The sequence below is a fragment of the Pezoporus wallicus genome, unplaced genomic scaffold (genome assembly GCF_028554395.1).
Source record: "Pezoporus wallicus isolate ANWC-B61680 ecotype Strahan unplaced genomic scaffold, APGP_CSIRO_Pwel_v1 contig_6597, whole genome shotgun sequence".
Classification (NCBI taxonomy): domain Eukaryota; kingdom Metazoa; phylum Chordata; class Aves; order Psittaciformes; family Psittacidae; genus Pezoporus; species Pezoporus wallicus.
Window position 1 is genome coordinate 536,259 of NW_026635331.1, and position 15,463 is coordinate 551,721.

General features: G+C 37.6%; 1 protein-coding gene across 1 annotated transcript in view; it reads right to left on the reverse strand.

Moving 5' to 3' along the window:
- The window catches only part of TBC1D9 (TBC1 domain family member 9), a 50,483-nt gene that overhangs the window by 20,729 nt on the left and 14,291 nt on the right, over window positions 1-15,463 (reverse strand). Inside the window, exons 2-7 of the mRNA XM_057419031.1 lie at window positions 12,904-13,014; window positions 8,605-8,723; window positions 6,767-6,995; window positions 5,465-5,726; window positions 4,312-4,519; window positions 1,216-1,422 (exon numbers count right to left, since the gene is read on the reverse strand). Of these exons, the coding sequence (XP_057275014.1) occupies window positions 1,216-1,422; window positions 4,312-4,519; window positions 5,465-5,726; window positions 6,767-6,995; window positions 8,605-8,723; window positions 12,904-13,014 (1,136 nt within the window). The remainder of the gene's footprint in view (window positions 1-1,215; window positions 1,423-4,311; window positions 4,520-5,464; window positions 5,727-6,766; window positions 6,996-8,604; window positions 8,724-12,903; window positions 13,015-15,463) is intronic.

Here is a 15,463-nt window from a genome sequence, read left to right on the forward strand (position 1 = left end):
TTCTATTGAAAATTCAACACTGACAGACTGTGATTTGAAAGAAAAATATTTTGAAGAAAAAGGATTTTCTAACTTCTCAAACAGCTTTGAAAATTTATCACAGTAAGATTTCATATGGCAGTTCACACCAAATGCCTGAAATTGAAATTAGTAGCCATGCATGTCTAGATATGTAGTCATATTATTAATTTAATAACAATGCTTGCAATTATTAAATTGTGTTTATAATTCAGTAGGTAGAATGCACAGATCCATTTACGGCAAAAAGACAAGACAAAGTTTCAGTATTATACACATACGCATACGTGCTCTAGTATACAGCTACACCTGCACACTAATTATACCTCACCATCAACAAAGCAAGTAAAAAACTGACTTTTAAGATTTACATGGCAAACAGGGTAGGGCTAATTGGTACAAGACTAAGGTATGGCTTAGTACAGATTTGGAATGTGAAATGATACACCACCAAAGCCTTTTCTGCTTTGAGATCTGAACTACTAAACTTTGTTGATTTTAACAGATCTGATGAGGTTGGAATATGAAGCATATTTTCATACATAAAACCTAGGAATTCAGTAGACGCCATGATATTCAAGGTGCCTGAGTAAAGTTTATCTAATCATATCTTTTAAGAACTACTTACTTTGCCTAGGTAAACAGGGATTTGGTTCAGAATAGGGCCACCTGAATTCTAGGTGAGGGTTGTTTTGGGTTTTTTTTTGTTAGTTCAAATGTTCCAAAGTTCACTAGCAGTGCAAATGCAGACTTGCTCAGCTCAGTAAGATTTAGCAGCTGAAGTCCTGAATAACGGGAATTTTGAGTCAACTGGTAATTTCTTCAAATTATTAAAATTCCACAATTACATTTTGATTTGGACAAGTCAAACAATATTATTCAATTAACCAGTTATTTAACTACGACATTTTCAACAAAATACACTGTCATTCCAGAACATGGTAGCAGGAATTAACAGTAGCTCCTCCACAGCAACGGTGATTTCTCTCAAGTCCTACATGAAAAAAAGTAGATATCCTAGCTGTCATTTAACTGTTCAGCTTAAGGAAGCTAAAGGTGTTAAAACAAAAGAGGGAACGTTTCTCTGTACAGAGGTTTAGCTTCACAAAAACTTACAAGGTTTTTTCCTGGCTTTTCTTTCCCCACACCAGTTACAGTCCCCTTCTTCTAGTAAACAATTCATGCTCCTCTACATACCTCATCATCTGAGCTCATATAGCTTCCAGAAATATTTTTCTCCAGGTATATTTTTGAAGTGGTTTGTTGCAGAAAGTCTGAGATTCTCTGCACAAGAAAGTCTCTGTCTTTCAAGTTGGCAAAGAGGAATGTCATTCTGTTTTTTGTGCTGATTGATAATGGACTGGGCAACACACTGGAGCTGTCTGCCTTTTCCACTATCGTCACCTAGGGAGAAAGAGTACCTACAGTTTAAGATATTTAATCAGGTTGCTTGGTCTAAGAATCCATCTTAATACAATAAACCCATAACACCTTCCCCCCTTATGTCGAACCACTACAGACATCCCTCTGCAGGAAAACAAGATTAGGATACAAAGACATACAAGTCTGAAAGATGAAGGGTCTCATCCCACAAACAACTGGCTTTAGTGCATTTTCCAGCAAGACTCCTTTGCACTGCTTAGTTTATTTTCCTGTCTTTATTTTTCAAGAATCAGTAACAGACAATTACTTTGGTGGGATACAGATCTACGGGCTCTTTTGTAGGACCTTGGAACCACTTTCCTGCTCTCCTATACCAGTACAGGATGAATCAAAGACTTTTGCTTACTTTTTACTGACAATGCATGCAAGATAACATGCCTATTCTACTATATTATAAGTACATACTCTGGTAACAACTTTTACTGCAACTGTATTTTCACAGTACACAAAAACCTGCAACAAAGGGAAACATTCCTTACAAAGGAAGACATCTAACCCTGGGAGGTGGAGGTTTCTGTTTGGCCTTCCGTTATTAGTGGTAACAGTCTCTAACCTAACTGAACTCCAGGCTGTAAACAGTACTCACACCACAATCTACTACTGAGCACAAGGCACTAGATCCCTGAGCTTTTGGTAAAGCACATTAACACAAAGAAATCTCAGGGAGAAGTTATATAGTGTGTGTTCCAAACATTATCAATTATTAAGAACAAATAAACCAATCAATCAAGTTTGTGCCATTCATACATTGAACAAATCACAACTGTAAGTACTCTTAACCACTGCTTTTATGACTTTAAACAATTTCCTAGGCAATGAAAACTGGTTTATTCCCTTCAAGATAGAAAAGGGCACATTTCAGTTTCTTAGCACCTTTACTTTTGCTCCTTTTTTTTTCACTCTTTTAAAGATAGAGATCAATGGTAAGACATTAGTGCTTTAATTAATTATAATGCTAATTAATTCATACTAAGTATTAGTATTTCTCTAGCTAAAAAGATAGGATAACCATTTTTCACACATTTTCTTTGAAGATGTATTTAAAGACTGTAGTACACGGCTTAGGTGTTAAAACACTTCTCTATCCTTCAACCTTCCTTTTATTTTTCTGTTAACTACAAATTTATTAGTTTGAATACATACAGTCTTTCTTGGAGGACTACTTTACTGCTACAGAACCACAGTACCTGCCTGGAGACAATTTACAGCCAACAGTCTTTATAACATGCACAAATCTGCCAAATGCAATTTGCAAAGAATTCCTGATGTCTAGAAGGAATCAAAGGAAAGAAAATCTTTGCTACTTTGCACACACTCTTAACAGCAATTTCATACTTCAGTTTTTCAGAATTTCATACTTCAGTTGCACAAAACTACTTTTGAAGTGCTATAATCTAATTTACCAATTACATGCTTTTATTTTTAACTCATTTCCCCAACTTATTTTCAGGGTCCAAAGGAAGCTTACTGATTAAGTTACTGATTAACTAATTACTCATTAACTTAAAGGACATTCACTAATAGCATATTAAAATTAGCTAAAAAGTGTTCCTATGTAATTTTTCAGTTCCACATAAACTGTTTGAACATAATCAGCTCACGACAAATTCTAGAGGCACAGGACAGGCATTCCAGCAGGCATGCCCTGCTATAATGAGAGCTAATATTCACTTATTTCCTATTCAAGTAAACACACACACATATCTGAAGTACTGATCTTGAAAACTGCACCTACTGGGTGCAGTAAGCAGTGCAGTCAGCCACCGAAAAATCTGCTTTCCTGATCATCATTTCTGAATCAATGCTTCGTCATTGTCTCAGTCATAACATGTTCAGGCTATCACAGAATATTGGAATTAGGTCAGGGTCTGACCCAAAGCTTTAATTAAATAGAAAGCTTCCCTTCAATTATTAAGGGTACTGATCAGTTGCTGAATACACATCCAGGAAAAGAGGTCCTGACAAACACAGACTTTGTTCTCTTCTTCCATCACTCAACCTAGAGGATCATTCTTCCCTGGGAGTTCCAGACAAACAGTGCAACCATCATCAAATGCCTCTTCTCAAATAATCAAAAGTCACTGCAACACACTGTGAAGAAGGTGTACTTCAAAGTTTCCAAGCAAATACCATTTGTTTCCACTCTTTATGATTTGTGGGAGGAAATACATGCCTTCAAATATTCCGTGGTTCTCCAGTCATGACAATCTGTCCTTGGTTACATCAGCTTTGCTATTATTTCCAAGACTTCACAGCTTTTTCCATTAACCCGCAATTCAAGTCAATCATAAAAAAACTTCTCCAACATAATTTCTTTAATTGCATTAAGCTCAGGTCCTTTTTACTGAACATCTGCTTTAAGCACTCAGCTTTAAAAAGGGAAGCACACTGATCTATAAAATGCTGACAGACATTTTCCATGCACAGGAATAAATGACTGCAAGTCTGTGTGAAGAAAATTTAAATCTTTATGGTGATGAATCTCCTCACACCTCACAAAACCATATCTTACCTGACAGATTCTTTAACAGAAATTCCACTCACCAATCTAGGAAGTTTTACTGCCCATCCCTCCCTATGAGGCACAAAAAACATACCATGGGGCTATAAATCAGAATTATGGAAGGGAAGAACTCGCAAGGTTTGTAAAAACCGACAGAAAACTCCCAGTGTATTTTAGTAGTAGGAACTTTTAAGATACCACGTCATTAAATATTACTTAGAACACATCAGAATAGTACACTCACAAGAGATTAAAGGGATGAAAACAGGTTTTTCTGCAAACATCAAAGCTAGGATGCAATTTCCAATAACATATTGCCCTATAAATTTACAAATACGGATATTTACCTCTCGAAGAGGGATAATAAGGCTGCACAAGTTCTCCTCTTTGCTAGTAAAGCAAATGTAGTTTGTAGAAACAAACATCTGCCCCAAAATATGCATTTTGTTGAATGGAGTCCAGAGAGTACAGTCTGTGTGTCCATCTAATTTCTCATCCTTAGGAAGTCGGAACAACGCACGGTATCTCTCACTCTTTGCTCTGGCATCAAGATCCCTAAAACAAACCCACAAAACTTTTCTTGTTTTAAGAAATACATAATCCGTACTTTCTGAGTTTATATACAGTGATTTTATTATTAAATAACACATGACCCCGTGTAATACCACATCAAAAATGCTTCTTTGAGACTTATTTATTAACATGATGGAATCCTGTGGGCTAGAGTTTGTTAACAATTTCAAGACTTAGTCTTGATAACACATTCAGTGCAAAACTCTAACAGTCAGAAAGACAAACCTAAGTAATATAATGCATGATATGATGCATGTTGATGTTACTAAGTAACGAGAAACATAAACAATGGTTACGTTGTTACAATGGTTACATGTCAATTACCATCTATGATTCTATGATCAATTCTGTATGGGCTGCTAACATGATCAACATAAAATAATGAAAAAAAATAACAAGAAATTATCAAATTGCACATGACATCTACAGAAGAAGCAGAAAGATTTTCCAGATAATTTCTTATTCTTTATAATTTTATGTCTTTTTTTCCATCTCTGTTACCTAAAAAGTAAGTTCTAGATAGAACTCGCCATCTAGAGTAATTTTTCAACTCCAGTTATAGGACCAAGTATGAATGTTAGGCACATTTCTAACAGCACTTAAGTCATTTTATTACCTTCCCTTAGTAACCCAAAAGGCCTCACAACAGATGCCTAATACAGCCAGTGTCAAGAGATACATTAATGAGCCTCTGAATAAAGAAGAACTTGGCTCAAATATGTTAGTTTCATTTTTGCAGCATGTTCAAATGTTTTCCCTCTCCTATTTCAACAGGAGACCAAATAATTGTATTTAAATAGTTATTTCCATTTTGCCACTGCTGGAATCAATCATTCCTCTTGGAGTAACAGTAAATGACAGCAAAACAAAATCCTGCAAGTAAAAGGCCTGAGGAGAAACAAATGACTAAGAGCCAGTGCTACCTACCGTTTCAGTGCAGATACTTTTTTGGGGGACTTCTTTTTCAGTTTGGGTAATGACCTGTCTTGTTCAAATCCTTCATTGTCCAAAAGCTGTCGCATAGCTATATTGGCAAGCTGTTCCATTAGTTTAAATGTCTCACTGATATTAAGGAATACTGAGAAGAAATGTTCACTTGACCTTGTGCTCACTTTGATCATATCAGGGAAGAGCAGTGTGGCATTCTTCTCAAGTTGAGTGATATCAACCCAGCGGATAACCAACTTTGCTGAACAGAAGCAAAGAAACAACAGCAAACACATAGTTAGTACAAAAAAATCGCATATTCAAAAGTTTTTATCTTCCTCTTCCTCAAAAATACATCTAGCTGAAATTTTCTTGCAACTTAAAAAGTTGGGAGGGCAGCATAAATAGATCCAGCTTGTACAAACAAAATACAATCACCCGAGAAACAGCAGATAAAAGAGTTTAAGTATCATTTACTTTTGTAGTGAAGACCAAACAAAAGTGTTACAAAGCTAGGTGGGCCAACATACTCTGACATCCTTCTTTCCCGTGGAAGCAAAGAAATACAGTCTAAACCCAGCAGACATGACTGCATTATTTTTACATATTAAAAAGTTTCAAATATTAAAGTAATGACAGATCCTTGGCTTTTCTTCCAACACCACTATAGGTTAGAACATTGTCCTTAAAACAGGGACTAAATCTATGTTTATTTTTGTCACACACCCCCCCCCCAACAAGCAAAAACAAAACCAAAAAAGTCATTCACTAGGGTATGTCCACACAACTAAATAGAAAGACCTGGGACTGATCCATTTCTCATAACCAAATACTGCAGACTTGCTCCCTTCCACACCGCTTAGAATTAACCCCCTCTGTAGCAAACTGGTTGCATCCATACTATGTAGGTTCTTGATCCTGGGTCTCCTCTGAGCCCTTTGTGATGCTCTGAAGTTGTATACGAGTCAATATGGGATTTTCAAAGTCTGCCAGAGTAGTACTGGAGGACTGTGTAAGAGCAGAAGGAGCCAGAACTGGTGTGATCTCATCTCTAACCCCTTTGGACACAGTCTCTGAAGTTAACCATGCGTCCAGATGATGCCCATGTATTGTTTTACAAAGAACTACTTTCAGAAATACAAAACAAATAAGGGAACAGCATGACAATTAGGGAATCGCTCCCTATTCCTCTTTTCCTCAGCCGTATCACTGCACCCTTCAGCAGTTCTGTAGGTGAACAAACCACAGGAGATTCCTAACAATTCTTATATGCACAGACCACTGGCCCACTGTAAAACATACCTTCCTTGCCCATGAGGAAAGAGTAAAAGCAAAGGTGATTAATGCTGAGATACACCCAGCCCTGACGGGGAACCTTCCCCTTCCAGTAACTGCAGGAGTAGTAGTTCACCAATTTCTCTTCTTCTGGCATCCCAAACAGCTTGTGAAATTTCACTATGGCTTCCTTAAATTTTTCTGTATCATCATCTTCCTTAATGCCATTGATTTTGTTGTACTCAGCGATGATGCCCTGGTAGGGAGTGAAAGAAGTACACAGAATATTAGTTGCCATGGGGTATCAGATATCCTTATTATCATTGCTGTCTGGGTCAAAGGACAGAACAGTTATTGCAATGTCAAGAAAGAATTTTGCTTATCTTGTATTCTTCTGCTCATTCTTCTGTTTAGTTATTTACTTTGTTCAAGGCTGTCTGATGACCTTGGTCCTTACCATGCCTATGTCAAAAGCAACCAAACACCAACCACCTGCCAATACCCTGCTTTAAATTAACCAGCCTATTTCAAACATTCCTGACAACTCTGTTAAGTACCCATGATTTGTAATATTTCCCCTTCCACCTATATATGCTCTCTGAAGAGACAGATATAGGATTTCACCAGAAAATTTTCTTCTAAAATTAAGGAAAAAAGCAAAAGGAAAAAAATATACGTGATTGATACAAGAAAATACCAAATACTTTTATGACCCTATCTCAGTAGACCTGGAATGAAAGAGAAGAACAAGAAGAAACAGAGAAGTATCTCCTATTAGATTAACTAGCAGAAATATAAAAATAATTCACACTTTCACGTTCAGGAGACCTTAATCTAATTTGAAGTGACAGCAGTCTGGTGAAAAGCTGCCTTTTGAGACCTCAAATACTATGGTTACTCTGTTCTATGCTGAACATAGAACAGAGAAATTCACATAGAACAGAAGTCTATTCACTTATTTTCCTAATCTCTTTTATAATCTTCTGTATTAAAGTTATAAAGTGACTTCTTGTCTTCAAATTGCTCCATATTTACATGGAAAGCAGAGTATTAAGACAGGGAACCATCATTAACTTTTAATATTTATTCAACCTTAACAAGTTCCTTAAAAGATTATATTTCACAAGACAGATGTCTTCTCACATCAGGTGTTTCCATGATTATACTCAGCCCTCACACCTGATTCACTAGTAAAACACAAACAACTTAAGGAGATTCTTAAGACAGTTGACTTACTACATGAAATGTTAATAGAGGAATGATATAAAGCCAATGCTTAGAAAACACAAAAAGTATGTACAATAGTTCTGCTTCTAATCAATCTTTCACCAAAATATTAATTTTTAGGTAATTCTTAGCATGTGCTTTTTACAAGTATAGCTACTACCTATAGGAGAAAAAAATTCTGGCAAAACAAACAAAAAGCAACACAAAAAAAACCAAACTAACAAATCAAAACCCCCAAAACCTATGTGAAGTGCAAATACCAACACTACAGAATTTAACTACACAGAAGAGGGTAAGGAGACATTTTATGATGAGTACATGAAAAAATAAAATCTTTGCTCTGGAAAAGCAGTTACATAGAAAACTGTCAAAGTTTAAGACAAAAGCAATGGTGCAATTAATTTTAGAACATATAATGTTTGAATCCATGACTATATATATATATTTTTTAATCACACTGCACTAATCCCAGTTTCCCTTACTTATTTTACACACATTAGTACTTAGAATCTAGTTCTTTTTCAAAAGCATGGAGCAGCCTGGGGACTACCAGGTTAAATTCATTTAGAATTCAGATCAGTTTTCCTTCCACAGTCACATTTATCATTAACAACATTTATAATAATATATTTAACTACCTGTATTTTTCCTCTGACAAATGTATTTATATCATTCTCATTTTCAAAGATCGAAAGAGTTTGTAACAAATTCTGTTCAAGCCATTCCCAGTGTTCAGTGATTTCTTTCCTTGAGCAACCTGCATATATATATTAAAAAAAAAACAAAAAACAACCAGAAGTCACAAATAATTAATCAGTATCAATGTCCTCATAATCATAAAAAAAAAGACTAATAAAATCGCTAGTAACTGGAGATGCAGTGTGATTCTATGATCTTTTTGTTCAAACCACAGATTTGACTCATTTTACTCAAGAGCTAGCAAGTAAAGGTACCTACCCGCTAACTGATGTCTACAGAACCCAGCAAAGTAAAGGGGCTTACATGAAGCAACCATTAGAAAGAGGTTAAATACAACAAGCTGTTTCTAATAACTTCTTCAGCTTCACTACAGGCACTGTCACGCGTCTAGATCATAGAATGGTTTGGGCTGGAAAGGATCTTGAAGATCATCTAGTTCCAACCCCCCTGCCATGGGCAGGGGCACCTCACACTAGACCATCTCTCTTTGCTTTGTTCACTCAGGATTAAAAAACACTTTTGCTGAGATGTTCTAAAATACAGGTCTTTAACTCTGCTACTGGCAAATCTTTGCTTATCTTAGCATATTAGAAGCATTCACCATTTTGCAATCGTTGGCCTTTTAGGTAAATTATGCAATACCTCCGGCTTTCATGGAAGTGAAAAAAAAAACAACCCAGCATTTAACAGTTAAACCACTACACTGGAATACAGAACCTTCAGGACTGGCAGGAAATAAAAGGGAAAATAGCTACAACACATACAGTAGACTACTGAACACTCTTTCTCCTCCTCTAAATGGTACACTTGGCTTATGCTGTGCTCCATGGCTGAAATGGTGTAATGCTGGCCAACATTCCTGACAGACTGAGTTATTCTCCTCAACCTTTAGGGAGGTAACTAGTAAGTGTGTTAAACAGAAGTTGGAGAGCTAATGGAGGTCTGCACCAGAAGAGTTGAATGGGGAAATGATTCATGGTGCTGGAGAGAGGATGAGAAGGTGCAATTGCCTGACAGGCGGGGTGGAATAATAGCACGAGCAACATGGGAACATCTCTGGGTGTCAAGGTTAGGTTTCTAATATCTGGGTCAGTTTGTCTAAAGTAAAGAGGTGAAGGTATGGAGGGAATGTGACCGAGTACAGGACTGAGAAGAAAATTAAACTAAAAACTCATATAAAGATCTTTCAAACACACTGAGAAGTGTAATTTCAGTATTGTTTCAGTTGGTGACTGAGGAAAGGCTTAACTTGAGACAGTTGATGAGGCTATCATGGCCAGTCTTCTCTTCCAAGGAGATACTTCCTTGAGATGATTATTCAGTCAACCTGAACTGCTGCTGTTAACAGAATGCACTGCAAGAGAACCTGCAACACTTCAGAGAACCTAAAATTGCTGCCAGTAATGGCAGATTCAAGAGTGAACTGGCAGAGCCTCAATTTGTGCAGAGGGAGGAGAAAACAGTTATGGCTCAACAGCACTCTAACTAAAACTTGTAGCTTTGCTTTAGTTACCAAAGCACATGGGCTTTTATGAAAACTTTTTCCAAGGTATGCAATAACATTTCAAGCCTGATGCTTTAAGGTAATCTGTTACTCTTTTTTTTCTCACATGTGAAATACAAATTTGGAAACTCCTATGGAAGCACCAACTGTTACCACAAAAACCTACACTAATGGTTCCATACATGAAAAACACACAGAGCCATAGTAAGAATGACTGATTTTATATGTGGAAAAGGATCTAAAAAGAGTTGTTAATTTTCAAACACAGTTTACATGTACCATCATTCTTCCCCCTAAACTGAGCACTACGAGACCAGGGAGGGACACAGGAGGGCTATTACAACATGCAAGGCTGATCAAGTACAACATTTTAGATTCCTAGACAATTACAAAATTAATATGCTTAAAACCGTTCTATAAAATTTACCAATAACATCTTTCCAGTATAGTTCAGAACTCTAACCCATGACACCATCTATAAAGCAGAAAGTGCTGTTAACATCTACAGAGCTTGAAAGCCTCAGCTCTACCAACTAGCATTCTCATACAGCCTAGATCAGTAGAGTTAATACCCAAGAAAATTCACATCCAAAATGAATTATAAACAAATCTTGGGTATCTTAAACGAAATAGTAATTTTAGAGCAAACAAAACCCCTTGGATTATTTTTTACCCTCTGAATAGTCTTGTACAGAACAAGACCAAATGTCATGCAACATGAATGAACAGGGGAACAATCACATTTCTTCCAGTCATTCTGTAAAGCTACTTACTGAGGATGGAACCTATTGCTTTATGGAAGGCAGAGGAGAACATGACAAATTCTGTAAAAATAAGGGATTACAAGCACCAAATAACCAGCAGTGTATCTCTAGGGAACAGGGAGGTACAGCTGTACAATGCACAACAAATCAGAGTTGCATAGCTAAATGCAGCCAAATCCCTTGGTAACCTGTATAATTCTAACAACCCTAGATCAGTTCAGAAAGAATTGCCTTAGCTGCAAATTCATAAACTAATCACAGCACAGAGCCTTAGGCAACACTGGGCTGCTCATCTTCAAGGTTGCATTGATAAACAATTTGCTCTTTAAAATTTTATCTCCTTGTGAGAGCCACACTATTCCCCTCAGGTCATGAGACTAAGCTAGTGCAGTCACATAATTTAACAAAAATAACTAAGCCAATCAACCAACTACATGTTAGGGGAGTAAAAGTTCAAGAAACACCCCACAGAAATGGAAGCACAGATAGATACATTTACTACTTTAGTAATTTTAATTAGGGTTACGATTCATAATTTAAGACAATCTTCATCCGTGCCTTATCTTCTTCCCTTTCCAAGGGAGAAGATTTGTCTGGAAGAAAAATTATCCAAATAATCTGAATGTCAAATTTTACTGGGAGAATGGGCACAGATAAGAGGGCACTGATAGGCCAGAAGAAGTTTACAGCTTCATTAGCTAGTATTTTTGGCTGCCAGGCAGTGCTGGGGATGCTGGAATCTACTAGTCTATTAAAAAGAGATGACAGACATGTATGCACTTCTCGTATGTCCTCTTCGTCAATTTTCTTCCAAATGAACTGAGTTCTGGCTGCTGCCTAAAGCAGTGTTTGAAGCTTTAGAGCTAGAGGAGTTGTATTAAAAAGTTTCTATTTGCTAAGTCTGAAAAGCAATACTACCAAATTGAGACTAGGACCTTACAAGCTCGGCCAATCAAAGCTAAATAACTTCACCCTTCTGCATTCGGTTTCAGACGCTATTTACAGAGTCAGCAAACTGAACCACAGACTAGCTACATACTGTTTTATGCTACTTGCAATAGGTACCTGACCACAGAGAAAAACATTTAGTATTTACAGGATCTGATGCATACAAAAATCCTATTTAATGTAGCAAAATATCAACTTCATTGATTTCACCAACTACTATAATGACAGAAGAAACAGTCTTGCAGTTAAATCTGTCAAAGTTTGAGCCTTAAAGACCAAAACTCTTTTGAGTTGTTGCATATATGTAGGAACATACACTTCTGTATTTAACTCTTAACCTAGTTACCATCTTTCTGAATTTCTAAGTCCATCATATTTAGAAGGACAACACATTGTCTGAAATAAAAGTACAGGAGGTGGGCATCCCTGGAATCTACATGGTATTTATCCTAGAGGAGACTAAGTTCCCTATCCAGGAAATGCCATACTGATATACAGTACTCAGGCGAGTGCTAGGATTGCACTGTCTTCCTGGTTTCCATTTCAATGGAAGCCAGGTGGCCTGTCTGGGCAATCTGGGGGCTGTAACCCAGGTAATTCTCCTACCAAACTCTTTAGGGATACCACACCACCCAGGAAGGCTGCACTTTTAAAATGCTGTAGGAGTGAGCCATGGGCATGGAGAAGAAATGCAAGGAGGAGGGATGGATACCAAGTCTGAGTATCTGAGAACATCTCAGAAGAGATGGGAAACAAAGGGTGGGAAATATCAGGGGCTTGTGTCCCTGCTCCATAGCTATTTCTGCTCAGTTACTGTGCATAACACACACACACGCCGGCATTCCAGGTCTTAATATTTAGAAGCTCTGGAGTGTCTTAATTTAACCACTAGAGCAGGTTTTCATCCTGACACATTTATTTGTCCTGTTATGACTGTGCTCAGCTAGCAGGATGTTCTATTAGTTATGTGGCACAGTACCCAGGAAGAATAAAAATCCACATGTCAGTATGTTTGTCCTTACCACAGGCGATAGTCCAATAGACCAAGGAGTCTGGTGCCTGGTAGAGGATTCGATAGGGTGCCACTCTGGCACTGGAGTCCAATACAACATCAAGAGTACCCACAAGGAGACCTATGGAACAGGAAATTCTGATGAATACACAGTAATGAATGTTCCGAGATCCCACAAGAGAGTAGTCCACAGCTCCAGTCGCCCCCATTTCACCCTCCACAGCAAAATGCACACTGGTGTATTCATCCCCACAGCCTGCCTCATGTTGTAGAGAGGGAAAGCAACTCAACAGGGAAAAATTTTCAATTTAACAAGACTTTAACTCTCAAATATACACCAATTCTACCATAAAGGCAGGTGAACTGAGGCAAAGCAGAAGGTAGCTGTTTCATAAAACCACATTTAAAAGCTATTTAAGTTCTTTCCTGTGTTTCATATACTGTTGGAGCCCTGGGAGTGGGGCAGAAGTGTGAGAACAGGGAAGAACCAAAAAAATCCACAAAAAAACCCCACTGCAGTACCAGCAAAAAAACCCAGACAATACCCTCTGGAAGGGCTCAAAATTCAAATATCAGCTAGTAAAAACTAAGGCTTCCAGCAAAAATAATTATGCTACTTAATGGTCTGATTCTTTAGGGCAGAAAAGACTGAAATGCCAGTCAAGCTGTTTTTCAGCTGAAAGGATACTGATTAAAGACAAAGCCATGCCGTTTTCCCAAAGTAGCTCTGAAAATTTTTTGCTACCGAGGGGGCCATCAACAGTTGCATACCAAATGCTACCAATAATTTCTAAATATATTTCCACAAATTTTAGATACTATTTTTATAAGAAATTGCACACAAAATAAAACTCAAACCCTCTCCCACCAGCAGCCCTATTTATTTTTAAAAGATGCAAAAGTTTTCTACCTTTTCGTGTCTACAAAGAATTTTCATCTACCCTGCAGAGATGTCATATTTAAATTCTCATGTTGAAGTTCTCAGCAAATTCACATACTGAAAACAGAGAGATGAACTTTCAAAGACTTTTTTTCTGTAAATTTTTATTAGGGTAGAAATTAAGAGTTTTTTTTAAACAGCCGAAATAAACTGCATGCATTAAAAAAAAATCATTTAAACCATTCCTGTTAAAATCTTTTTCCCCTTTCAGGGGGCCATTTTCATTTTTTTACTGTCAGAGTTTCATTAGTTCCTCATTCTGCATTGCCATAACTGGTAGGGAAGACTGCTTCCCTTGTAGTTCTTTCAGATTTGCTATATGCATCACAAAGATACAAAAGCACTACCCATTTTCCATCTTACTAGATTCCTTAAATCTGAACTGAAACCGATGTTTGGAAATACCCCGCATATCAGTGAGAACACAGATTTTTTTATTTCCCCATTCTATGTTTTCTATTTGTATTTTATTATGAAGATCTTCACAGGCCAGATCAAATGCAATCTTTTCCTGCATTAATATTCACCACTTTTTAATCTGAAATATATGAGAAACAAGTCTGAATACAACATCCGCTCTTCAGTAAGGTCTTCAGATACCTTAGAGAGGTATCTGCTGATTACAGGATATGAACACAAAATAATGTAAAATATCCTAATGTTCCCTAGTCTAACTATCTTTTGCTGTTCCTACTGCCATCTTAAACCCTCATCTTTCATATGTTTTGATTACTTGTGTACATTAACAAGCTTCTTCTTATCAATCCTCCACCAGCCCTCCTAGATACACCTTGACTCCTTTCAAACTTAGAAGACTGAAGTAGGTTTTAATGTTCCTCTTCTGCTGAATATACCTTCCGCTCTGGCATCACAAAACCAGTATGGCCCCAGTCCAGAAAGCACATGCGTGCTTCAACCATGGGCAAAGATCTTAAAATGCTTAAAGCTGTTAGTGAGCTCAAGAGTATTGCTCAACTGGAGTGCAGACCAAGCCAGACACTGGACTGCACTAATCATCTGGGTTTCCTGCAAACATGTAGCAGGGCTTATGCCAAAGGTTCTTCATGCTTTGCAGCTTCCCATGTCTCCTGACAGGACTAAATATGTAACAGGCATGATGTAATATCTAAATAAAGTCATATGCTGGCCAAATGTAATCTTCTCCGAGGTTCAGATACACTGTAAGGTCCCTGCAATCTTTAAAAATACGCTTGTTGCTTTCCTCCTGCTGCATTTCCAAATCTGTTGGTGTGTGGGTGTCCTGCCAACCAATTCTGCCAATAGTTCTGGGAGGGCGCTGCAAATGTAAAAACGGGGATGCGCAGGTAAGGTCAGGGAGCCAGAACAAGCCTGCAGACTTGTGCCACATCACACTGAGAGGAGCGCCATCCTACCTCCTTCTCCCTGAGGTATAGGGGACAGGAGAGGAACATCCCCCTCTCCCACCAAACAGAAACAATGTAAGATCGAGCAGTGTATTCCAGAAATGTGGAGCACACTACACAAAAACCAAGCCAATTGAAACAAGCCAGCTACTGAAACAAGAGATCGGAGGTAGGTAAGGAAAAGGAAATAAATAATACTTTCCACTGGTGCAGTAAGTAGCAGTTGCTCAGTGCCTTTTCAGCAA